The 27,752-nt window shown below is 42.1% G+C and overlaps 1 protein-coding gene across 13 annotated transcripts in view; it reads right to left on the reverse strand.

The window, feature by feature from the left end:
- ncoa2 (nuclear receptor coactivator 2) overlaps window positions 1–27,752 on the reverse strand; it is a 133,887-nt gene that overhangs the window by 66,472 nt on the left and 39,663 nt on the right. For 7 of the 13 annotated variants that reach the window (XM_015353623.2, XM_015353632.2, XM_015353620.2 and 4 more), the window contains exons 2-3: window positions 20,952–21,034; window positions 1,870–1,977 (exon numbers count right to left, since the gene is read on the reverse strand). In XM_015353623.2, the coding sequence (XP_015209109.2) occupies window positions 1,870–1,958 (89 nt within the window). In that variant the 5' untranslated portion in view covers window positions 1,959–1,977; window positions 20,952–21,034. Of the gene's footprint in view, window positions 1–1,869; window positions 1,978–19,514; window positions 19,671–20,951; window positions 21,035–22,567; window positions 23,107–27,752 lie in introns of those variants that run through there. The other 6 variants (XM_015353631.2, XM_015353627.2, XM_015353628.2 and 3 more) reach the window with 3 other exon arrangements.

The raw sequence follows: 27,752 nt of genomic DNA on the forward strand, positions 1-27,752 counted from the left end.
TGTCACAGTGAATGTAATAGTGGTTCATGTGTTCTGAGAAATAATATTACTATCGCTTTTCCATAGTTCCAGTCTGACAGACTCTGTGCCTGAGAGCTCAGTTCTCCAATTATGAATTGACAGTTATACTCTTTTGGCGGGTGTCCTCAAACAATACTTGGATCTGCCTCTCATAGATTTAGTAATGTCATCAGCTTCCTTCATGGCTACGTTTTTAACTTGGTGTGATGACTTAAAGAGCATAAGGATCTATTCAAATGTAACACATAGGCCTTATTTAAGATTGCCTCTTTTCAAAAGAGATTAAGAACCTTTGATATTTTTAATGTGTTAATACCATTTCACCCAGCAACAAAGCTACAACATGTCCCCTATTTAGTAACTATCAATTAAAAGAAACACTTACGTAAAATAATAGCTTTCGTTTTTGATAATGGTATCAAGTTGCAGTTAACCAAAAAATAATGCTGGGCATCATTTCTCAACTAGTAATTAACAATGATACAATTTTTCAAAGTAATGAGCAATTTTTAAGAGATGCGCCCAGCACAGCTCAGAGCGTAGGTAATGTTATGGTTGGAGATGAAAGCCATTTATTACTACGTCATTATGACTGCCTTGCTGTACCATATCAAAACAAAACAAAAGGTACCAGAGACTAAAATGTTTAGCTTCCTAGGAGCTGATCAGTAGATTTCATCTTGAAACTAGTATGCACTGAAGCAAAAACAATTTGTTTGATCTGGCACTTCCTTCCTGTAGTCTCGGAGTAACCCTTTGTCATATAATCACTGTCTCCAAAAGATTCTGGTCTGCGCATGCGGTGTAGCATGCCAGAACGTGCTCAACACCATGCGGAGACCAAGTGCTGTATTAAGTGATGACTCGGAAGAAGAAATCTAAAAGGATGTTTCCTTGCCTTGAGGATGTGGTAACAGATCAGTTTGGATCCGTTTGAGGGCTGCCAGGCACAAACCGCCCAGCCGTGTTGTTGAAGCCAACACACTGGCTGGATGAGATCCCTGGACCATTTAACTACACAAACCAAACGTGCTTGATGGGCCGAATGGCCTCCTATTGTTTGTATCTTCTCCTCTGTTTGTAAGGCAGAGACTCCTTGAGCTGGCGTCACACTACACGATTCGACATGTCAAATTTAACGACTGCAGTTGTTGAATCTCCCTGCCTTTTCCGTCCTAGAGGGTGTCAAATTATACGACTAGGAATCGCAGGGGGTGACTGATGACACGATTCCCTCGCGCCTTTTCATCACGGTTCCAAATCTCGTATTGCGCCGCGAAAGTACCGCGAGGTCACCTCATTCTGGCAGCCAATCAACGTGGAGGACAAGAGGAGCGCCGCACGACCGTAAACAACACGGAGAAAAAGTACGTAAACATCTTGAAAAACGGAACACGGGCATCGTTTTCCCCCCACAAATAAACATCTTCAAAAAATATAATTCTACTTTATTAATACAGAACAAATTTACACAAATAAAACAGTTAAAACTATAAAACACCTTTAAAACAAATATTGTAAACAAATAAGTACTGCGCTATAAAGTGTAATCTAATGAGCACATTATCTCACAAGAACACATCTGGCTCACTGCCCACCCCTACGACTTGCCACTCACTCCGAGAAAAATCCAACCCGTTTTATTTTATTGTAGCGAGTCGCAGAGAGTCATAGGGGCGGTTAAAAGCGATATGACTGAGTCGCAGGGGGTGTCACACTGCACAACTGACATTAACGGGCGCGCGCTGCGACTCCCTACAACTCGCTGTGATTTTCTTACGATTATGTAAATGAAGGCTACAACTGAAAATCCTAGGAAAAGTCGGGTAGTGTGACGCCTGGCGTTACCTGGGTCCCAGGAGATCAGATGGACACTCCTTCCGTTTCCTGGACTCTGCCCTTGCAGGGTCAGAGGTATTGTCACCCACCCCACTCATCTTCAGCGCATATCAGCAACTGTGGAGAGATGGAGACGAGACACAGGTTAAGAAAGATTTCTCTCCCTAGACGGTATAAACCAACACCCGCCCATGCAATAGCCAAAACGTATTTGTTTTCTTCCAGTTTTAAGTGAGGAATTAGCCTCGCAGGTTCCCCGTACCTTCCTGTACAGCAGACAGAAGTTCCATGTTAAAAATTCTGGTTTGCAGGACTGAAGCATGAAAGCATAATTAAGAGACAAATTTCTGTTTTGTACAGATCTGTGGCCTGTTAGCGACGTTCAAAACGCCCTGGGATTTTTAATGACCACAGAGAGTCAGGACCTCGGTTTTATGTCTCATGAACCTCCCAAAGACTGAAGCATGTATAGCTGTCAAACAGTACCCTTAATTGACAAAAACAGCATATAATTCTGTCAGCTCCTCTATCAGCGTTTCTGTCCTGAGATAATGATACGGAATCACTTCAAATCTCTCTCCCACTACAGAACATTTAAGGACAACCAGGGACAATAAAGTAAAAAAATTCAATTACCAGGATAAGTTACAAAGCACATTACTTGTCCAGCTACAGGATAAGGATTTTGAATAACACTTCGATAAACATTGCTCTTCCAACAAAAACCAAAGGGATGTGCACCAAAGCACTACAAAAAAAATCTTACAACTTCCGGATGTGCTTGCTCCGATTTGCATTTCTATTTTTCTTTTCCAGGGCCTCCTGGAAGACTATGAATGAATCTCAATCAAACTGCCCGACAGAGCTCTTCTGCCAAACAGCCAAGTTGCACTCAGATGGAGAAAACCGTGCCCTGGGTGTGTTGATGACTCGACCTTCTGGTGCATTAAATTAACAATAATCAATCGATGCAGAGGAAAGGGCCTTTAATAATTGACACCAAGGTAAAGAAGAGCCATCTGTTGGTGCTTAGACAAAGGATAATGGACTCTGAATCGCAGAGACGATCATTACAATAGAAACCTTACTGCGTCTCTTTTGTGAAGTTGCATGGAAAAAGTAACCAGCTGACATTTCAGGAATTTCAACACTAAAGTCACGCATGAAAACCCAATAAAGCTGTCCTGTTGTCCTACCAGTTTAAGAGTATTTACCAGCTATCAACAAAATTAACTTCTTGAATTTATTCTTCTTCATTTCTCCGATGGAGCTCCCCAGATACGAAACAGCACAAACATGTGTCGTCTCGAGTCTAGAGTCAGCCGTTAGGGTCAGAAAAAAAAAACATGCACTACGCATATCCAACAATATCTATGAAGGTCTTCAGGAGGTAACCATACAAATTAATACATCACTACTGCAACAAGTAGAAATAAACTGCAGGTGCACTTACTGCAGTATTTTTAAAGACCACGCTTGGTTAACATCCACACCTTGCCTTAGTGATAATTGATGGTTAAGCAACATCCTCTGTTCATGCAATGTCAAACACTGATATTCATCTGTATCCTCTGCTTTAGCCCTGTAGATACTGCTGCATTACAGTCTCTTCTTCCAGCCAGACCGGCTGCAACAGCATGTAGCACATCTACCAGTTACATAACTTCAGAGCAGCCTCTTTTTGCCACAGCGCTGTTTAAGGAAAGCAGACTGCTAATCTGAATGCATCATCAGTAGGGATCCCTGTTGGGTTGCAGTGGCCTACTTACACCACAGTAGCAGAGCACAGAGATCACAGCAGCAGAGAAAACTAAAAACAAAACATTAATTAAAAAATACTTGGAAAGGGGACGGACAGACAGCGGCCTACCAAGTTACAATTAATAGGTTTATTCCACGCTGAAAAGAGAAGAAAGAAAATACAACGTTTCGGCCGTGAAGCCTTCTCTTCTGACACCCAAAGAAGGCTCCATGGCCGAAACGTTGCGTTTTCTTTCTTCTCTTTTCAGCATGGAATAAACCTATTACTTGTTCCTCTGCAGCCTACTCATGCTGACACAGCTACCCACCTGAACTAGGTCTACCGAGTAATTTTGATTTCACCTAAAAAACATAGCCTGTATTTTTATGTACATCAATGTATATCTGACCCTGGTCCTCCACTTGCACCTAAGTTACACAAATACAAAGGTAGGAATTTTCAATATCCAAAATAACAGACAGTGCAAAGTCATGATAAACTAAAAATCTCATTATGCTATTATATGCTTTTGCAAACTGTAAAGAGCCAAGTCACCAAACATTTTTGCACTGTAGCAGGTGAAACGTCTTTAGATGGTTTCCTCATATGAAAGGGGGTACACATTTAGCTCCAATACCTTACAATTCTTTGTATAACACAATCGAGGCAAACTCATGTTACTCCTGTATTGTGTACTTTATGCAATGAGGTAAAGTGTTCAAACAAAGTTTAAAACATCAATTCCCTTTGTCTCAATTAACAAGACCATGACAAATCACTTTTGCACAGATGTTGACATATTACCAATAACAGCAGGGAGAAAGCTACGTATTTCTTAGAATAAACTAGTCCAGGTCCAGTCTGGAAAACAAACACTGTATATAGGGTGATGTAGCTTTACCATAAAAGGAAGAGCATTAGCTAAGAGTTGAAAGTAAAGCTTGTAAACAAAGACCCTGAAGAAAACTAACTGCCAACACAAGTAGCCCACAAACTGCAGATTCACACTGCAGATAATCTACTCTAATTCCTTAATATGAGAAAACAAACTCCAGCAGAGATCCCCTAAAATTGAAAAGCGCCATGCTGTATCCTAACAAAAACTTTGCCCTTCTCACAAAGGCTCAATGTCCTCATGGTCTGAAACTCTCGATTTCCTTCAGACTTTCTTCTGTACTTGTAGAATCACTTCCACATTTCAAAACCTTATCATGCAATCTTTCCTGGATTCGTTTGTACAGTACACTAGGCTTACACGGTACTGAGTATAACTGGAAAGTAACCAATTTATTTAAGATGCAATCTGATCTCACTGTTCAAGAAGCCTTATTAAAAGTAATATAATAGGATTTACGTTGTGTGATTGCATTACTCTGGTTTCAATCTTTTTTTCCACTGGTGTTGCTTTGAGAGGCCGTTATTTAAGGTTTCTTAAGGGCTTTTTAAGCAGAGAGTTAAGCTACCCACCCTTTAAAAACTAAATTTAATTGACACTCCTTTGAAAGATAATGGGAGGAGAAAGAATGGGTTCTTGAGACTTCACAGAAAACTAAAATGCATGGATTAGCAGCAATAACCCAGTGGGACATAAGCAGTAAGAAACCACATAATAACGTACTAAAATAACTATATCATTCTTTCACTTAATTGCATCATTTGTCTTCCTGATAGCGCAAAAGCAGATGTACATCTACAGAATCACTCCTTTCACACACAGCTCTCATTAGATCACTGAGCACCAAGCAGGACTGCTACAGCCAGAAATTCCAGCTGTCATATACAATTACCGTTTAAGGTGGGGAGGAGAATTGTTCATTTGATAGAAACAATAGGTGCATATACACAATATGCACCTATTAATACTGTTCATGACCTTGTATGACGTTGTCAACCAAATATTTCTTCTTAAATCATAAAATCATCCATTATATATTACCGAAAGAATACAAAACCAGGGATATCACTGAAATATTTAGGGATTTCATCAAATCCCTGGTTTCTACTTTATATTGTAACATATATGAGCATTACAATCAATCACAGAAAAACTGATAAGTAGCTAAACTAGTATACAAAGGAACAAGCAATACGTTTATTCCCTGCTAAAAAGAGAAGAGAAAACTCAACGTTTCGGCTGTGATAACACCTAAAGAAGGCTTCACAGCCGAGACGTTGAGTTTTCTCTCTTCTCCTTTCAGCATGGAATAAACCTATTACTTGTTCCTTTGCAGACTACGCATGCTGACGCAACTGCCCACCTCAATTAGTATACTATATTTCGGCTCTCTGTCACGTTTTCTGATGTACATCACATACTAAAATAAAAAAAACTGGCTGCGTGAACTTCTCAACCCAATTTCAATCAGTGTTTCACGGCACACAGAAGATCATTTTAAATTGCACTGTGTAGGAAGCAGCTAAATCACGAATCTGCTACATTCATTTGAGATGAAGTGATAACTGATCTTGCACCACTTAACTCCATATAAAAGTAAACAAAATAAAACTGTTGAAACACTAGTAAAGAAATCCAAGCAACAAATAACATTAACCAGAGATGCAGATCAGAAGACAGAATATGGACTGAACTGGAGAGAGGCCCTGGCATTGCCCTGCTTAACAAACCTTCCAGTTTCAACATGCTCTTCACCGATTTCAGACCATCTCCTTATTATCTCTGCATTTCCTCCAGTCCGAAAGTGTTCCGATAGGAGACCTCCCCTCAACTTACAGGTGAAGAACCGGCTGGCGGAAGGTACCTTCCAGCTCTGATTGCACGCATGCAGTGGAGACAGGACTGTGAGAGTCAAACCCGAGGCCGATGTGTGCGAAGTCCAGTGGTGCAAGGTGGAGACGTTAGGGAGATCGAGGGAGAGCGGGGAGTGGGAGCAGGGAGATCGAGGGAGAGCGGGGAGCGGGAGCGGGAAGTCGAGGGGGAGCGGGAGCAGGGAGATCGAGGGAGAGCGGGGAGCGGGAGATTGAGGGAGAGTGGGGAGCGGGAGCGGGAAGATCGAGGGAGAGCGGGGAGCGGGAGCGGGAAGATCGAGGGGGAGCGGGGAGCGGGAGCAGGAAGATCGAGGGGGAGCGGGGAGCGGGAGCAGGAAGATCGAGGGGGAGCGGGGAGCGGGAGCAGGAAGATCGAGGGGGAGCGGGAGATCGAGGGAGAGCGGGGAGCAGGAGCAGGGAGATCGAGGGGGAGCGGGAGCAGGAAGATCGAGGGGGAGCGGGGAGATCGAGGGAGAGCGGGGAGCGGGGAGCAGGAGATCGAGGGAGAGCGGGGAGCAGGAGCAGGGAGATCGAGGGAGAGCGGGGAGCGGGGAGCGGGAAGATCGAGGGGGAGCGGGAGATCGAGGGAGATCGAGGGAGAGCGGGGAGCAGGGAGATCGAGGGGGAGCGGGGAGCGGGGAGATCGAGGGAGAGCGGGGAGCGGGGAGCGGTCGATCGAGGGAGAGCGAAAGATCGAGGGAGAGCGGGGAGCGGGGAGCGGGAGATCGAGGGAGAGCGGGGAGCAGGAGCAGGGAGATCGAGGGGGAGCGGGAGATCGAGGGAGAGCGGGGAGATCGAGGGAGAGCGGGGAGATCGAGGGAGAGCGGGGAGCAGGAGCAGGGAGATCGAGGGAGAGCGGGGAGCGGGGAGCGGGGAGCGGGAAGATCGAGGGGGAGCGGGAGCAGGGAGATCGAGGGGGAGCGGGAGCAGGGAGATCGAGGGAGAGCGGGGAGCGGGGAGATCGAGGGAGAGCGGGGAGCGGGAGCAGGAAGATCGAGGGAGAGCGGGGAGCGGGGAGATCGAGGGAGAGCGGGGAGATCGAGGGAGAGCGGGGAGCGGGAGCAGGAAGATCGAGGGAGAGCGGGGAGCGGGAGCAGGAAGATCGAGGGAGAGCGGGGAGCGGGAGCAGGAAGATCGAGGGAGAGCGGGAGCGGGAAGATCGAGGGAGAGCGGGGAGCGGGAGCGGGAAGATCGAGGGAGAGCGGGGAGCGGGAGCAGGGAGATCGAGGGGGAGCGGGAGATCGAGGGAGAGCGGGAGATCGAGGGAGAGCGGGAGATCGAGGGAGAGCGGGAGATCGAGGGAGATCGAGGGAGAGCGGGGAGCGGGAGCAGGAAGGGCGGGGAGCGGGGAGATCGAGGGGGAGCGGGAGATCGAGGGAGAGCGGGGAGCGGGAGCAATACGTCTCATGTCCTGCTACCCTGATGAGGGGGCATCTGTGAGCACCTCTCTTGCATGCATAGGAGGGGAAACGTTCTGCACATTTTTCTCCAACAGGGAGTGAAAGGCATGTCAATCACTGTGCACTTGTCTGGATCACACTATTGAAGTGATGACCAGCTGCATGGTGCCACAAGCTCGTTACATCACAACGTTTTTAAAATCTTCATGTCTCATTACCACAGGCCTTTCAAACATTCCTATGGGAGCACAAAAAGCTCATTTCAAAGCAGAGCCTCCATTTTGATACACCAGTATCTATAACCATTTCAAGTTTAGTTCCGATATACTTGCATGGCACAAATACAATCTTTCAATGTTTATGAATTTTAACCTAAAGTCAAGGATGCATTGATTGGGCAGTGGGACTCCTACAAATCCAAATCCGACCTCAACTTCTAAAATCCGGACTGACTGGCAAAGAGACCACGCTGCTAACACTCAGGTAACTTGCCAGGTACACCTATCGACTAGATCTATCAAAACTTTGTTGATCAGATATTTTAATGGGGTGCTGATCCTTTCTCTAACAGGTTTGTTTTCACTGTCCCTTTAAATTAAGCAGCACCCCTTCAATGCAAAGATGAAGTTAGGTCCATTCTCTGTTCCCCTTGGATGTTATCTGGTACACAATCCATTCATCCATGAGTCTATTCCTAGAAGTATAGGGCACAAGGCCAGGATCTACACCTTACACAGGATACCAGTCCACACCACAGGGTAAACAGAAACACAAGCAAGTGGAACCCCTAGACTTATTTACTCATAAGTGAAAATAGGTCACAAAAAATAAGATGACTGGGAATGCTTGGTTAAAAAATAACATATGTATGTGTATATGCAAATACCACAAATTGTTAATCAACATATTTGATGACCATTTATCCTCTTAAAAACACTAACCAATCAGGTAAAGATGCTTATAGTACAAACATGGGGTTTAATTTTAGAAATACATTATCTCTAAGAATTTAGAATAACCTTCTTTGGCTAAATACCGCTTTTTAGGTCACAGACAGGGATGTGATTTTACAATGCTAGCAGCAATATACAGGTTCCTATAAATGGTTAACATATCCCTGTTCTTCCTTGTAATTCAATGCTAATGCAATTTTCCGAGTCTAATGCCTAGCAAAGAACACCCATTTTGAAATAATTCCTGAGGAAAAAAGAAAATGGTTCACAGGTCAACTGATCCATAAATGAATTAGTGTGCAGATTGATTGGAACAACTGATGTTCACTTCAAACTGATTAGCAAGACTGTTCAGTCTTCATTAGTTTTTAGTAAGACATCAACCCTTATTGTTTCAGTAAACTCTGATGTTGAATGAAAAAAAGTAGCAGCTAATATTTAAACTACAGGTGTTTAAATTGAGCTAAAAGCTTATTTTCCCCCATTACTTCTAGAATTTGCTTTTAAAAAAATCTATCAATTAAGGGAAAATGATTTCAGAATGAGAACGAATTCCGAGAACATTTTCCCCAAGAACATTGTGTTAAATATAAAAACAGTTACCGTTTACCAGATTTGGTTTACATTCTGAAAAAGAATGGACATTATTAAAAATACCACAGAACCTGCCTTACATTAATTGGAGAGATGACATCGTTAACTGCTCTGAGCTTATGAGCATAAGAAAACCTTTTTCAAAAGGGACTGCTTCCATGCATAAGTATCAATAAACTGCATATTTAATTTGAATTAAGCTCGAAAACAATAACATGCATAATCTTTCTTGGACTGCTGTACCATCCAGGTTGTGCTCTAGGTTGTTGTGACACTGACCACTAATTAACTGCTTCCTGACTCTACATAGATGGATGATCATTCTCTTTGCATCCACCTTGAACTCAACGGCAATATTTTTTTCCCAGAATGGATCTGCCTTCGTCCAAAGGGCTAAAAATTAATTCTCAGCATTGGAAACATACCTGTAGTGATACACATCAGCTCCAATAAACCCTGGAACTAAATGGCATGCTATATAGGCGTGTATAAGAAGCAGACAAGACGCAAAATGTACTAAACAAGCTTTAATCTTCCATCCTAATCTTTAAGGCACCAGTTTATTATGAAAAGTGGGAAAAAAAGAACTTCTTCTTTTAAGGGAAGGACCCATTGTAATTAAAATTACATGAGTCTGTGGTGTATTTAGTAAAAAAGTACCCTGACTCAGCAGTTGACTTGGAAATGCTGCCAGTTATCAGCACAGATTTATTACCTAAAAGCGAATTCTTAAGAAATTGACTTGAGACTGGATTAGGAATGATACAGCACTTCCTACCAATATCTTTAATATAAACAAAAACATCTCAAAACACACCATTGAGTTATTAAAGAAACTCACTTCAAACAATAAGAGGATCTCCTCCTCTATATCCCATTTCAGGCACCTGCTTTAGAAAGACACCAAGAATGAGCAACCCTTTCCCCCCTGCCTAGGAGTGAAATGTTTTCTACTAGTCCCAGTGAAACTGTGAATACGCTGTACATAAAAAAGTAAGTTGTACAGAGATTCAATTACTTGTACTTGTGTTCTGTTTTCACCAAATTTAACACTAGCACCACACAACCTCTCCCCTGAATACCGACGGTCAATTTCTCTTCTGCGTTAGAGATATGGGCATAGGAGATATTCTTTTCTGCTAAATGACCAAATATGCCAAAAAAAATATCCTCAAAGAATAACAGACGTTGAAAATCACTTTCCACTTTCCCCATCCTAGAAAGGACGGCCAGCAGAACCGGCGTGTGACACAGTAGCTAAAGGCGCACACTGTGGGGCGCGCGGCTACACAACACTACAGCCGCCGACCTTCATTTCCGAGCAGCGTCACGCTCCGACCCCGGCCCCACGGTTCCACCCGGCGCTGTCCTCGCGCTGGCGGGCGGGCGAGGGAGTCACCCACCGCAGCCGCGGCAACCGCCAGGGTCCCGCCTCGTCCAGCGGTCATCACTGCCCCCGCCGCCGCCTCCCGCCAGAAACGTTTTCACCCCAGAATGAAGCGAACGGCACTGCGTGGCAGACAACGCCAGGGAAAGGAAGGGAGGATTCACGGGACGAGCAAACGACTGACTTCGAGGGCCACTCACCCGCCCCCCAAAAAGTGTAATGTTCGTCCCTGGGATAAAAGGCGAAACCAAAGAAGGCTTCCTCTGAAATGGAAGGAGCCACACAGTCTGGTTCCATTAGAATAGAGAGAGAGAAAGGCAGACTGCGGAGCGTCGAGTCCCAGAGGGAGACCTGAGAGGCAAGGTCCCACAAGGTCCCATCATCTCAGTCTCAGGCCGAGCTACCCTTAAGGCATCAAGATCAGTCCTCCGCTGTACGGAAGAAAATTATTTCAACCCCCTGCACAATTCTGCCGTGTAAACAGTTGAACCTTAAAATTCCTTAAAAAAACAAATGACATCCTAATTCAGCTGAATCCATACCAACCTGTACCTGTTTTGTTTGCTTCAATGAAATACAACGTTTAAAATCATTTGAAAACACGTCGTCAATTTTACAAGTTTTGAAAACACAAGTTTTACCAGTTACGGGTAGTGGTCTTCTCATATTAATGGTGAAGCAGGAATACAAAGCATCACACAGAAGAATGATCTACAGACTGGATAATGTATCTCTTTAAAAAAAAACTGTGACATTCATTGTCTGTTTTAATTAGTGAAAACACATTTATTCCTATCTCTGAATTCTCCTTCAGATAAAATAATTCTATAATGAAAATCCACTCTTTGGAAGTGTCTTGGAAGCCTCCGGAACTACAATATATAGAGGTTTCCCATTTCCCTGGGGTTTAAATGGAAGTAACACAGAAAACATTGTGCAGTAGCAGGCACCATCATCAATAAGGTCAAGAACGTAATCCGAAGACTGCAGGCAAATGGCCACAGACCTCCATGGGTTCTTCTAAAAGAACCCACAAAAAGCTCAATTCACCACCTTCCACTACAAGACAGGTTCACAGTAAATGGAAAGCTACAGACAGAGGAGCAGCCCTGCCAGGAAGAGAAAACGAGAACATCTCACCACCTAGGGCTGGAAAGTGTTTGGGAGGCAACCATAAATCCAAATGCAACAGTTGGTGATCTTCAGCACTCACTCTCATCTACAGGCTATAAGATCTTGAATATGATCATTTGAAGCTGCCTGCATGAATGCAGTATTCATAGCTGGTTGCAAGGTTTAAGCCTCTTCTCTCTTCTGAATGACCAAAAGGCTACCTTAATTTGCCTAACTACAGCTGAAGCAAAGTCAAAGCAAGGTCAGATGAAATGAAAATGGGGCTTTTTGGACATGCGGGGGGGCCAAATAAGTAAAGATCATGTTTAATAAACCAGTCATTCTCATTGTGAGATACTGTAAGGGGTCTCATATGTTTTGGGGTGGATCAACAGGCCTGTTCCTGGAACCTTTGTCAAGACAGTGGAAATCATGAAATCCAGCACGATATAGCCAGACACCTGGGTCTATCTGCTAGAGCTTGGCCGAAAATGGACATTCCAGCATAATACTGATCCGAACAGCACACCCAAATCAAGAAAGAAAAAGTAAACTGCACACAGAATATGTGTTTTTGGCCTGTCATCTCTGTCTCAAGATCTCAACTGGAAACCCAAGTGTCTGAAGGACTGAGAGAAGTTGTACATAGAAGTGTGTTCAGAAGTGACTGCTCTGAAGTGCCAGAACCTCAGTGTACAGTGCAGGCGGCTTCCAGTCAGTGTAAGATGTGCCAGGGAAGGACTTACAAAATACTAACCACAGTGTTGTTATGAACAAATGCGAATGGTAAGACTACTATATGGCATTTATAGAATTTTTTAAACATTATCCAAACTGTAAATCTTTCCATTATTTGACATTTATTGTTGCTGTTTCATCAGGGGCATGTAAGCCAGGGGCACAATTTGCCATTACAATTGGTGTAATCAAATTCTGGAAGTTTCTTTAATATTAGGGTCATGGAGTCAGTATCATTCAGGCAGTAAACTAACATACTGCTGTGACTCTCCCCCTGCCTCAACAGCACTGCATCTCTCTACACGTCTCCAATGAATATTCAATTCACAAAACACACCTTCTTAATTCTTTATTTTAACCAGATCAGTCAGAGGAAATTCTCGGTTTCGATCACAAAGAGTGACCACAAGAGTGGAGAGTACACATTTACAGGGTAGGGGTTTTACTAGAGAAGTCCAAGCCAAGTACTGCTCTCAAAAGCAAAAGAGTGCCCCAGCTGGGATTTGAACACGCAAACCAATGGCAGGGACCTCAGAGCCTTAAACACTACTCAATGTTGCGGCTCGTAAAGGTATCAGTGGGACTGCCCTGCGCCATCCCTTAGAAACCTGCTGCACATAGTGAAACACAACACTGCTTTTAGGCTCTGCACCATCTATCACTCCCTCAGAAAAACAAAATCATAACCATCCAGTTCAGCCAAATGCATTCACAGAACAAAAGCATCCCAGTACCGAGAGCAACTGGACTGTTGAAAATGATCAGATCCTACCATGAACGACGTACTACTTCAAAAAGCTTCACATGGAGGTACTAACGAATGTGTTCAACATTTACAATAACACAACCACACTATGAAAGAGAAAAAAAACATGAAAACCACAAAATGAAGTCAGGACTTCACAAGGCTCTGTAAGCACCTTGCTCCGAATTTAACTGCAGCTCCTTACTTAAAGCAGTTAAAAGCTGGAAAGACAAGGTAAAGAGGAAGTTAGCCTGAGGTCAGATTGAGGTCACGAGCATTTAAAAGCAAAAACTCTATGTTCATTGTTTTCATGATTACGCATTCTAGTTCTTAATACTCGGAGTTCAAATGTTCAACTCGCCCCACTCAGGACATTTAAAGGAATCTCTCACTGGTTCTGCTCACGCTTGTAAGAAAGTTTACAAGCCCGTAAAAAAAAAATAAAGTATATTCTCACGGTATGAAAAACAAAACAACACAATAATAATATTTCAGAATATCAATGGAAAAAGAACTAGAATGCAACAAAAGCAGCCAGTGGTGATGCACGTGTTGCAAAGGTTGTCTAACATCACAAAGATAAGAGAAATCAATTTCTGTATATATATATTTGTCTTTGTCTAATTAAGTCTTTGTGTACAGAGACTGGTGTGCTTATTTGAGCTTATGAGGGGAAAAAACTATAAACAACAACAACTGGGGACTGAGTTCAAACAGAATATATCCCCAACAGCTGGAGAAAGAAATGAGATTCTATTTTCAAAAACTGACACCCACTTCTCAGTCTAAAAGAGAAGGAAAAAAAAACCTCTCCTCCTCCTGCCTTCGAAGCGCTGAGGTCTTCTTCTGCGAACACCTCCTGGCCACATAACCACATCACTGGGGCTCCACCGCCTCGGGCCTGGCCCTGACCGACTGTCCCAGACGGCCGAGAGATGGGGCAGCGCGGGGATCCTGCCCATCGGCTCCTCTTACGACGACGAGAACGTAATGGCCTTAAAGTGAGAGCATCAAACGGCAACAAACAGCCGACTTCCATTTACCGAAAGCTGATCACATTCATGAATCTTTTACACCGTCAGACACTCCGAGATGCCACTGGGATGAACGGGATACTAAACGCATTAAGCTGCAAATGGCTGTTATGGGCTACTTAGACACAAGACACACCGCGAAGATAAGCAAAAAGAACCCATTCTGCAGAAAAAAAGAAAGCTTCCTGAAATCTGAAACCCCTTATCCCTCAGTTGTGCGAATAAGCGCACAGACTCCAATTAAATATTTAATTGGACAACATGATTAAGATGATGTGAACAAGTCTTTTATGTCAGCAACTGAAACTTTAAAAATGAAAATCTGTTTGGAAAGAGCAATAGTATCTTAGCCTGAATTCAAAATAGCTAAAAGTCCGCACTAACTGACCCAAGTCTGTCTCCTCCACTGTTAAAACATCAGTGACTTCCCACACAAAACATACTGTACAAGTTACTGTACGACACAGAACATGGTTATTAAGAGATTCACCTAAAAATTAAAAACCAACTAACCTCATCTATTTCTTAGTGAATTTTTCTTAGTGAATTTATGAAAAACCTTGCCTTTATTTTAAGGTGCTGATGATGGTAGTGATCCGGTAAAAACGCCACAAAGAAACAATATATTTTTTATATATAAAAGTTCACTGTAACACATTCAATTTAACTGAAACGGTTCTAGATTAAATATAAACTTTAATGTCCACATTAAAAATCAAGTGGGGCAAATGTGCTATGATATCGAGGTGGCACAGCCTGTGCAACAATCCGGAAGTCCCAGTTCCAGTAATTAGGAGACAGTCAATGTGAGACAGATGTGCTTTCTGATCTACAACCCTTCACACGATCTCCCTCACATGTGACCTCTCCCTCCTGTTGGGATACAGATGTGCTGATGCCATCGTTCACTGTCATGCAGAATGGTGCTCTGCTACTCTGCAGACGCTGCTCTTGGACTCACTCTCCACCTTCCACTGAAGAGGATTTCTTACTTCAATAAGTTGCAAAGTACCCCCAGAAAATGACCTTTCCCTTCCACCATTTTAACCAAAGGGACCTAGGAAATCGAGACACTTCATGGTTCAATCTCATATATGCAAGATTGGTAAAGCTCTACAGTGAACGCAACATTTAAATGCACCCAACTTTTGATTTTAGGTGAAATGCTCTTTTTAGGGTGATGGCTTGACACTAACGCACAACCCACTAAACACTCACTAAACACACGGAAAGAGACTCCCATGGGAATCAGACCCATTGCTGAACGTCTATGTGACACAGCCTGATGAAACTGCTCTGATGACCAATATTAAAACTGACCACATACCGACAGTCATTAGAAACTCAAATCATATTGGCCCACATTAAAAATTAACCTTAACTGATCGGAATTAAAAACTATTAGAACCAATGGCAGTAGTTGATTTCTTTCATCTGTGGAAATTAACACAAAGCATAGCAACATCTTTTTTTGATGGCAGACGTCCGAGACTTTGCTTTTAGTAAACAGTGAAAAGACTCAAAATGTTGTGCCACGAGGAATCTCATTTCCACACCGGCATAAATGTACCTCTGAAATTTCGGTTTTCATATTCACAATGGCAACATATTGTGTGTGTACCATTTTAATAATACTAATAGTTATGGAAATCTGAAGGCCGTATCTTTCACTTTAAGAAGCTTGAAAAGCTGTGAATGACTGAAACTCCACACAAACCCTCAAAGCCCTTCGGCAATAAATAACAGGCAAGATTACATATTACCATTCATCCTATCAAGGTAACTGAATCATGGCTCCTTACACCCTGCAGTTGTATTAGGTAAAACCCCCTTCAGTGTGGTGTCTAATCACCATGCCTCCCTCATTAAGCATTCTAAGTGGCTTTTAAAACGTGTACAACATGTTTAAAGCACAGCCGGTGATGTCCAAAACAAAGACTTAGTCACAATGACAATCACCCTGGAGCAGCATGCTTGTATCCCTGATAAGCTGTTTGCAAGCACACAGGGAAAGCAGCCAAGACATGGTATTCTAGTAGGAATTTCAAACTAACCTGTTAGCTCTCCAACCACAAAGGCAGTCTCTTCTCATCATTTTGTTACTTCTTAAAGGGAAACTACAGTGCCAATTTCTCAGACCGGCTACTAAATCTCGGTCACAAAATTAATGAGACGTTATTGCAAAATGTTGACAAAATTCCGAATGAAGCACAAAATCGCGAATTTTGTGAAACTACCATATGGACGCCTTATTGTTGCAAACCCCCGTCTCACCACGGCCGAGAGCGAGACTTTGCAAGAACTGCGACGGAAACAGGCCCATCCCGTAATGACTAATGTCATGTGATGCACGAGCAAATACGTACAGGTTGTGTGGCAGAAACGCTCCAATGTGATCTGGACGCAGAGCAGTATTTGTCAGCAAAAGCGTCCCGATGTCAAGAGCAATATTTCTATTGGATTAAAAAGATTCACAACCCTGCTTGTTCACAATATAACTGGGCCAATTCACGTCACAGGAAGATTTCTTGCCTTGTTCTGAACCCCTGTCAATGACAGCAATATGGGGCTGTGTAAAATTGGAGGTTTTACACATTTTACATTTGTTGCGGCTTGAAATGCACTTCTCAATGCCAATTCTTTCTAACCCCGCAATATAAAAATAGCATTGCGGTTCCCCTTTAAAGTTTTCTTCAAAGAACTCCTCACCGGACTGTTTCCACAGTGCACGTCTGGTACAACGGACTGAAGAAAAGCCACACTTCCCCGCCTCTACACCTCTGTAAGCTGTCAGCACTGGCCACAATCTGCTCAACCACAAACACCCAGCCAGCAAGAAGTGCTCGTTACCGGTACAGCCTGAAGCAGCCCCCTCTCTCTCAGAAGGCAAGACGACAGGAAGGAGGAGCTCCACCTTGGACTGCAGGGTGCGCTCACACAGCCCGTTTCAGAGACGCCCAGTGAACCTACTCGGCACGTCTCTGGGAGGCAACAGAGGAAACGGAGCGCCTGGAGAACAGTCACGGGGAGAACATGGAGACTCCACACAGAATCGAACTCGAGGGCCCCTGAGGAAGCAGCTCTTCCCTCACCAAATTCAATATTTGAAAAACGGAGTATCTGAAGATTTGACTTTCATATTTGAATTTGTATAGTTGATATTATTCATTGAAACTGATTTTTTTCCAATATATTACGTATAAAATATCTTTGAATATTTGAAGGGGGGGGAGACTGTTAAAGTGTGCAGAATTTAGGACTGATGTTTCATAATTTGTTCGTTTTGTGGGGGGGGGCCCATTCACCACCAGCTACCAAATCTATACCACCGCCTGGGGGCCCAGGGAGCCCCAAACTTAACTAGTGCTCTAAGCACATACTCTTACCTGCTGAACCCCTAAAGAGCACCCAGGGAGACGTCACTGTTACTATCCCTGGAGGGCGTAAATGGACCACTTAGATTTTTGTATTTGCATTGTCTGTTTCTAGTATAATAAAAAGCTTTGCTTGTAGTAATTCCATACTGAACCAAGTGTGTTTTAACAGTGGCTGGCCTTTATATTTCAGTCATATTCACGTTCACAGTAAAAATTTGCTAGGAAAAAACAAACTTTGGTGGGGAAACACCAGTAGCAATGGAAGGAAATGGAGTTGGGTCCTCAACTTGAGGTAACCAACACAGCAGGTAACACTGTTTTCAACAGAGAGACACAAACCAAAGGATAGAAGTGGAATTCTAGGTGGAGGTGCATTAAAACACAAGAACAGAAGTCCCTGTTACTTTACTGTTAGGGGTGTGGGAGTGTACCCTGGCAGCTTTCAAGACATGGCTGGGTGTGATTATTGTATAAACTCTAATTTTCAATTTTAAATGCCATTTTTTTAGCCATTTTGTTCATGTCTTGATATGGGCCCTAAATCCAGGCTGCACCTTGAATCTCAAAGTCACACAACACATAAAAGAAAACAAAAGATTTCCTCTGCCGCCTCAAAGAAGCAGGTGGTGATTTTTTAAAGATGCGATAAGCGAGGTTCCCTATTTTCTCTCCCCGAACCGAAAGGGCTGCTGTCCAGATGCTCAGCTGTGGAGTATGTCTATTACTTCTCACACCCAATTGGTACTTTTACCACAGTGCAGAGAGAAGATAAGCCTGTGGTTCTCTTTCGAGTTCCTTTGAGACTAGGCGGCTCCTGGACTAATCTGAAGCACATTTAAAGAGTGAGGTGCTTGCTTATGAAATCCATCGGTGATTAAAAGAATCAGTGATCAAACCACACCACTAACTTGCAGAGGGCCGACTGGGCACAGAACAGAGGTCATCACATGCATACATCTACAGGCAGTGCCTGTTTAAACAACTGTAAACAGCTTGGACCACATGGAGCATCCATAACAAGAATATACGCGTGGAAGAATGACAAAAAAAAACAAGCAGCTCAGCACCACACTTGTTTTTCAAAGGCAAACTGGAAGCATTTATCAAGATTAACGTTGAACCATCCTTTTCACATTACAATCTAATAATCTTAAATTCGGTTTAAAACCAGGTCGTGAACCATCATATACTGTTATACATACTGGTTTATATACTTTTTTTTCTTCCAAAATGAACTGGAAATCACACCTTCGGCACAAACATCATGGTATGCCCCCCCGACTGGAACAATCCACAATGACAACTCTCAACTCCAGCACTGACCCAAGTTTGTTTTTTCCCCCACAACATACAGAAACAAGTCAGCGCCTGAGCCCGCAGGGGCTGCCCACAGCATAGGCAGCAGAAGGTCGCTCCCCAGTTGTCTGAGGCCCTGCTCTGGAAGGACCACCCTCCAAGTGAAAGGTCAGCTCAGGCTGCTGCAGGCCTGTCCTTGTGGTGTCAGCCCCGGTCACTCCCCTGTCCATGAACACACACGCACCCTTTTTACCGGCAGTGGCTCCCATTAATGCCGATTTGTACTAACTTAAACACTTGGAAGGATCTAAGCATGTAAATGTTCTCATCAAACAGAAATGCAGATTGACACAGCTTTCTGGTCCATGTTTTCAGCCAAAGAAAAAAATGTTATCAGATTATCATCAATTACCTGATGCAAATACAACAATCTAGTCATTTTGTGGTGGTCTTAAAAGATCACTCCTTCCAAAGTGTTACAGTGTCTCTTTTTGTCCTACAAAGGCCTACCTTTTTCACCAGAACCTAAAGTGAACGCAGAAACTGAGATTTCCAATCCGCTCCCTTCTCGCGCCAACACAAAGAAAAAAAAAAATCTCGCCAGAGAAATTTCCATCCCGTCCGAGACGGCGCAGTCATGATGTAAACTAATGCACATGCCCGGCAAGGACATGTGCAAACAGCAGCTTATCTCCTCTGTCATCTGCTCCTAATGACAGCTGACAAACTACCAATGCAAATCTTTACAGAGCTGCTGATGAGCTAGAACCCTCCTCCCCCACAAACCCCCCCACCCACCCCCAGCCCCCAGGAAAATCCAGCCCAGCACAGCGCTCGAAAATTCCTCTAGCTTCTGCTGCTCTACTCAGAAAAGTGGTTTCCTTTCTGCCGAGATAATAGCCTGCCCTTTCATCACATGACAGAACTGACAACGGCATAGCTTCATAGCAACGGACTTGGTTGTGCATTTTTACACAAGAGAGAGAGGCGCCTATTGTTTCCTGACTCTGCTCTCTTTCACTTTCAATGAAACCTAAAGCTTTAGAGGAAACTCTGTTTTCTCTTCACCACTGCTGGGACCAAACGCCGCGGCTTTAAACACATTACTCCCAAGTCGAATAATAATTTCTTACAGTGCCCTGGGCTGCCCGTTATCTCATTAAGACGCACATTTTAAGGTCTTTCCCTTGTCATAATAAGAACATTCCTCTTTCACCCACCTGAAGTCAAGTGCTTGTGGAAAGTGATGTCAGGACTCCCACACAAACCACATCACACACTTTCTAAGCAATGAAATTTGCTGACTATCTGGTCGTGCATTTTAAGTGAAAACGAGGTGCCTAGATTTGACGATCTGCTTGCTTTGTGTCTCTGTCAAATTAGTGACGAAACGATTTTTTAGTAAATCCTGACTTCATGTGAATGAAGGAAGGCCTTACACATGGGATATACTCCTAATGAGGTATGCTAATGGTAAAAACAGGAAGTGGATTGTTTAGCAGAGAGGATGTCTCGTAATCTCCTTAAACGCAGAGACTTTGAACACTAATGGTATCACTCTTTCTAAATGAAGCAGCCATTTTCCTCTACTGAAGTACAGCCTTTCAGGAGTTTCCAGAAAAATGATTTGATGATGTAGTACACCATAACCATCTGAAGCCAAAAGACGTCAGACAAAACTATTTTGTCCATCTTTCTGCAACAAAATACAGTTTTCTGACAACATTTAACCGCCAGTCATGGATCCCCATTGTAACTTGGGAAGCTAAAACTACACTCTAAAAAAAAAAAGGTGACACTATCACCGCAATGCATGATTTCAACAGCTGATATGTTGGAAGAGAGGTTAAGGCCCAGCAATTATTACGCAACAGGCACGCAGCCTTCTGTCAGCACTGCTGATAGAAAAGGGTAACAATTTGGTTCAGTAGGTTTTGATCGGCTCACCTTGGCTTTAGTCCAAACACGCCCCTAGGGCATTTCTGCAGCAGTAGAATAACTGGTAATCTTTAGTCATCATCCACTTCTCTCTGTTAAGGAAAGACACCTGTTGTTAGACAAAATCTGCATTTACAACTTAATGATTTGCCTGCTGAAAATCAAACACGAGGAATAGACCCCCCCTGGTGTGCTATACAGTTCTTGGTTTATTCGGTAAATGCTGTTAATAAAATAATATTTAATAGCTTCATGATTTTGTAAAAGATTGTTTTAGACAGACGGGCAAATCCAAAGCTGGCTACAAAAAATAAAATGAACACTGGGCAGAGTTCTCTATTCCTGCTCCTGGAGTTTTTGTGTGCCTCCCAGGTTTTTTTCTTTTGTATCAAATCGGCTCTTCGGCAAAATTACAAGATCAACGAAACTTGTTTGAGTTTTATCCTTCTCCGTTTGAGAAATGGTCTTGTGGTGCGAAATGTTACAACAGAACTGTTTTCAAACTGGCTTACATGTGCGCTTTCCCACAGCTTTCAAAACAACGCCTAAGTGGTTAGTAATTAAGCTTGTGGTACGTCCTCATCTAGGAGCGACTGTCAAATTCTCACATTATAAAAGGTAAATAAAAGGTTCCAGTAGCTCTACAAGCTCCAAAATGTCAAGAGGGAACAGTAAAGCTGAACTGTTATTTCAACCCAGCAAGGGAAAGTCCACCATTTATTTACGATTTATTTTCGACATGACAAACTACCTTAATGCACAGGATAACTGCAACAACAAACAGCATCATAAGGAACAAAACCAAAGAGCAAAATCTTTTTATGAATGGCCTAAATGCCGCGTATCTAAATTCAGCTGTAAATTCACTGAAAGTTTACAGTAAAAATAAAAACCTACACTATACAGGAATTATAAACAAAGACTCTCCCAAACACAAGAAAATCACATCATTCTTTATTACTTCTTTATTTTCAAAATATTTGTTAAGTTGTGTTGACTATTAAATTCTGACAAAAATAACCAACACTTTAATAAACTTAAGAATTTCACATTTTTTAAAAATCTAACTTGCGGCACTCTCCTGGTCTCCAAATTACAGTTCCTGCCAAGACACGTCCTAGGCTGTTCTACATGACTGTTGAGCAATGTCTGTCTCCATTTCCCGAGATACAGCAACAGAGAGAGGACGAGGTTTACAAAACAGAACAGTGTCCAGGCTTGGACCTTGATGGTGAAGAAGCAATATCCTTCACAATACAGACTAGGGCTGACCAATTCCACAAGAGGGATTTCTTAGGAATCCAGAATGTTTGAAAACAAAATCTAAGCATGTAAAAAAATGGATCTAGAGTTAAAACATGGCTACTGGCAAAGCTGTACAGCATTAACTGCGGGGTTTTAAAACTCTGAAAGTGGTTCACAACATCTCTTATTATACTAAGCCCTGCTACTTTATCCTTGTTGCTGAAATGAAATCAGAAGTCAAATGTTCAAAAGTACTATGAAGCAAAGCTTATAAAAGCATACTGCAGTGAACATCAAGATCTCCCAACACAGAAAATTTGTACAGAACATTTCTGAATATTATCAGAAACAGTACTTTAACTGCAAGGAAAAGGACTTACCATCATTAAGAAAAAATAACGTGCCTGTGAAGAGTACCTAGAAGGGCTCAGTGGGAGCATTTCTAGAAAATCAAATGCCAAGTGTTATCACATCTTTGAAAACAGCACGTCAGCAACTGTACTTCACTCATACTGACGGCAGGATCTTCCCCAATCACACAGGTCGCAAAGATATCCGTCTCTCAAAGAGCAGACGTTTATACCCGTGCTGGATGGAACGGAGCACAAAGACAGGCGATCCAGAGCATTCTGCACATTCCGAGGAAAGATTTCAAAGCAGGACCTTACCACTACTGCACAGATTTAACGAAAACCCAGATATTTGAGATATGAAAGTACTTTCCCTTCAGGATGATGGAAATATGAACGGTAAACTTGATCACATCCTGACAGTACTGTACTAAAGACCATGTACTGAATTAAAAGACCAGTCCCGCTCTTCAATTAATTCACCCACTAGCAGGAATTGTAGAAACAGCACACTTCATTTTCCATGCTATCCAATGTACTCGTCCATGTACTGCTACTCTGACTACAGCAAGCTCTAGTGAGCACAGTCTATGTTTTAATGTCCCATGTCACTGTTTCAAACTACACCCAAAGAGGGATCTTGTTTGTTTAAAGTTGCTAAAGACAGCACTGCTAATCCCATCAGCAAAAACAGAAGCAAGATAAGCACAACACAGACAGAAGTCAAAAACTGAAAACCATCTCTGAGCAGCTCCTACAGACACAAAGCCTTACTGTTTAACCAGCGAAGTGCTGACTTATTACATTGTAAGTAAGATTCACTCAGTTAACATTTAATCTATCATACCATAAAGACACAGGGTCAATACTCCTTTGCTATAAAGAAAATACAGCATCCTTTTTGGCAGTTCACCCACATATATCTCAGAGCAAGGGTTTCAAATGTATCTCAGTGTGGACTCCCAGTTTAAAAAAAGCGAATAAAAACCACTCATTATGGAATATTAAAAAGCTTAAACCCCTGTTGAAGAGCATAGCGTCTCCAAAAAAATAACTACCCAACTGCTTATTTAAACGTAACTATTTAGGCTGCCCTTGTTGTCAATAAATCAATTGAATGTTTACCATTCACAAAAGCCTTTAATATTTTACTAAGCTTGGGGCATAGGACAATTAGAATTGTAGAATTCAAATCGGGTCGTTTTTTGGAGATTCTGTGTATATTAAGATATGATGCTAACAACCCTTGAACATCTTTTAAAGTTAAGGCAAAACAAAAATCCAGATTCTTTTAATACTCTTGTATTATCTATAAATGATAAAACAGCATCAGAGATTAAAGTGATATCTATATATTTACTTCAAAGGTAACCTTTCTGGAGTTTCTGAAAGGCATTGCAGTAAATAAAAGACCTTTTATACCCCACATAAAGCATGGCCAGAGTTCAGCATGTTTAAAGATACAAACAGAACAATATTACAAGTATCAGATATTTTGAAGGTCAAGGTGTTCTATGCAAATACTTATATTGAACAAAAATAAGACAGATTTTGACTCAAACACAATAACCTTCTTAATTGTTCTCATTTAATAATGCAGGAAAAAAATAAATCAAAGACACCTCTACCCCATCATATAGTGGATGATATTTTGTCATATTGATTCTTTCCTGAGCTGGCCTGGCTCTTTTATCTATTGAAACAGCAAGCACTAACTTGCTCAGTCAATGATACATGATGATTTATTCAGAAAGTGCTTTCTCACATAACTCCGTCACATGCAAAAATAACATTTAAAACTGAAATTTGTATTTAAGCCTCTTTTAAACAGGAGAAAAATAATGATCCTTTTTCATAACGTGTATGGCATGCAATATACAGTGCTGAAAAAAGTTGGTGAACTTCCAATATAATCATGGAAATGATCATTTATTACCATAATAACATTGTTCAATCAAAAAAACAGGCCTTTCCTAAATAACCAAAAGGGTTTATATTTTTACCAGTTATACATTTGCTAAGATGTAATGGAATATAAATTAGAAAATAATTCAGAATCAGTGTAAATGAACCCCTAGTTCACTTCGCACAATTAAGTGGGTAATTAAACAAGGGTCAAGTCTGAGCAGCTCGATCCTACATAATGGTCAGAAGGTTTGCGAGTGTGGTTCTACGGTAAATGAAAACCTTTCTCAATCAAAAGGGAATTCAGAGGAGCTCAAACCCAGTGGAAGGCCACAAAACCGTATATAAACATTTGGAACTCCATCCATTCAGTCAGTCTCGAAATGGAAAATATTTAGCACCGCGGTGACTCTACCCAGAACCGGTCTCCCTGCCGGGATCTCTCCAGGAGTAACTGGTCCATCATCCAGGAAGTCACAAAGAACTCCAGAGCAACAACTATCAAAGAACCAGCAGATCTCTCGTGCTGCAACGAATGTCTCTCCTGTCCATGCCTCACCCATCAGGAGAAGACTGAGCCGGAACGGTTTTTCATGGCAAGATGGCCAGGAAGAAACCACTGCTTCTTGTCATCATTGATGAAATCATGGATTCAGTGTTGCATCAGCAGATTCTGAAGTCCATTCAACAGCAGGAGCCGAGCCGAAAGTGGGTCATGCAGCAAGAAAACAGTCCAAAACGTCCGAGTAGCTCTACAGGAGAAAGGCTGAAGAAGAAACAACAATTCTCCTTTGGGCTGGCCAATTCAAAGCCTAGATCTAAACCGCGGTGAAATCGAAACCCCCCAAATGTCAGCGGAATGAAGCGGTTCTTGAAGTAAGATTGGGACAATATTCTTAAAAGCCAATGAAACAGACGAATAAACAGTTACAGAAAATCTCTGGAGGTACCACCAGCCAGTGAATCAAAGGCATCATAGGAAGTACTTATTTACGAAAGAATATTTACTGTTGAAGGAACAAGTAATATGCTTATTCCATCCTGAAAAAAGAAGAAAGAAAACACAACGTTTTGGCCGGGAAGCCTTCCTCAGGTGTGAGCTAATCTGTTACTTACTCTGTTAATCTGTTAGCTTTACTGTTGAATATCATCAGATAACCCAGATATAATTTACATCTTTGCATTTTAAATTGAATGAGGGTTATCTTCATCTTTTATTAAGGACTTTCACAGAAAACCCAATTCATTTTATACTACATCTAAAACACACAAGAATATGAACCAACCTATGGGGTTCAAAAATTTTTTATGCTCCTGGAGCTAATGAATGAGTTAGGTAGAGATTAATAGTGAGCAATTAGAATTTGGCGTAATCACTGCCAAGTTATATGCAGGACGAGCAATGTCACCATGCCCAGTGCAATCCAGTTCCTTATTTCTGACTGTTTTTTAGTTATGTACATTTTGAGAACTAACATCAGCCACGGCTTTAATCAAACAAACAAAGAACAAAGGTTTCGGTCTGCTTTCTGAAAGCTCAGGAGCAAACCTTGCATTGTAAAGTGTCGCTTTCTTAATTCAGTTCACAGAGCTTTACTGGTCATTTTGTGACAACGCCTTGTATCCAATGTGAAGACCTGGACTTCACTGATGTTCCCTTACCATGCGCTCCATTCACTACCCTGGTACCGGAATTGTTACACCTTTCAGAACAGCTGTTTCTACATGGGGTGCTCATGTTACTGCGACTCATTTTCATAAGGTTTTAAGTTAATACTTAATTATATATTTAAAAAAGGCACATTACATCAACTGTGTGACATCTACATAATTTAATAAAATTTTAATGGTTGTCTGTCAGTGGGTATGAAGCAAAAGTCATATACAAGCTCATTAAAAAAACTGTACAGCTAAAACTATGGTACAGAAGATATACTTGTAGGTTAACTGACTTCTGGGAAAACTGGCCCCGGAGTGAGTGCATCTGTCTGTTGTGTCCCGTAATGAACTAGCTTCCTATCCAGGGTGTACCCTGCCTTTGACCCATTGTAATAGGCTACGGCTTCTCCTGTGACCCTGCATTGGATAAAGTGCTTGAAAATGTATGGGAGTTAACACTTGATGGAGCTGGCACTATGACAAAAGCTGACCAACTAATCAAAAGGGTGTTCTGCCTTGGCAGAACAGTAGCAACCACGCTACTCGACAAAGTCTCATACTCTGAATATCTGTTAAGCACTCCACTATTTACAGACTAAAGGATAGCAGTCAAAATGTGTATTTCTTTAAACATAGTGTATTTGTATTTACACAACTGTATTTCTGATCATGAGATTAATATGAATGATAAGCACAAAACAAAATGTTAAATCTCTGGGTAATGCTGTGCATATATTTGATATATCTTAGAACAAAAAAATGCTTTGTGGTCAACCCAGTAATTTCAAGGGGGCAAAGGTCAGTCAGTACCAGGTTGCCCATCTCTTTGAAGCTACCACTGAGCTCTTCAAACTGTTTGAACAGTTGATAATTTGACATTCTCCTTTCAAAGTTCCAGAAGGCATCTTAGGATTTAGGAATGTACTGACACACAGCATATACATCTATAGCTCTAAAATAAAACTTCCACCTAACCTTCTGCTGCTTATCATGAAGCCTTCCTTTAAGAACATAATGGTCCTCGTCGCCTAGATTCAAGAGCGACAGAACTAAATCATCTTTTATTCCCATGGCTATTAACCTGCTCAGTTTGGACAACTGACTGTATATTTTACTTCACTTATAAATATTTTCTTTCTCATGCGTGTCTCTTATTTGCAAATGGGTTCATGCTGTGTTAAATGTATTGTGTAATGCGTTATGTATTTTACCCGCCTGCAAAGCACATTTTCCAATCTGGGACAGTAAAGGAAGTAACAAGAGATGACTGTCAGGCTATTTTTTGTGTGTTTGGCTGTTAGTATCTAATTGACAGGGGGGTCACATCCTGTCATTTCTTGAAAGAGGCAGAACATGGGTTTCAGGAGCACAGTTGGGTAGCTTGCTCCACACTCCCACAACCCAGTGTAAAGATGTGAATACTGTCCCGACCGAAGCATCTTATCCAGCCGTTTGCTGAAAGAAAGGCTTCAACAGCATGGCTGGGTAGCACCACTGCCTCTTCTGCTGGTGTTCAAATTTGCATTAAAGGAACATGGGTCTCGGACTAGATCTTACAAAGACGGTAAACGAGATACATTCTCATTCACTATGCTACAGGGGAAATGCAGTAAAAACAAGAGATTTCAACATGTTTGAGCAGAACAGCACA

Source organism: Lepisosteus oculatus, chromosome 6, assembly GCF_040954835.1.
Source record: "Lepisosteus oculatus isolate fLepOcu1 chromosome 6, fLepOcu1.hap2, whole genome shotgun sequence".
Lineage (NCBI taxonomy): Eukaryota > Metazoa > Chordata > Actinopteri > Semionotiformes > Lepisosteidae > Lepisosteus > Lepisosteus oculatus.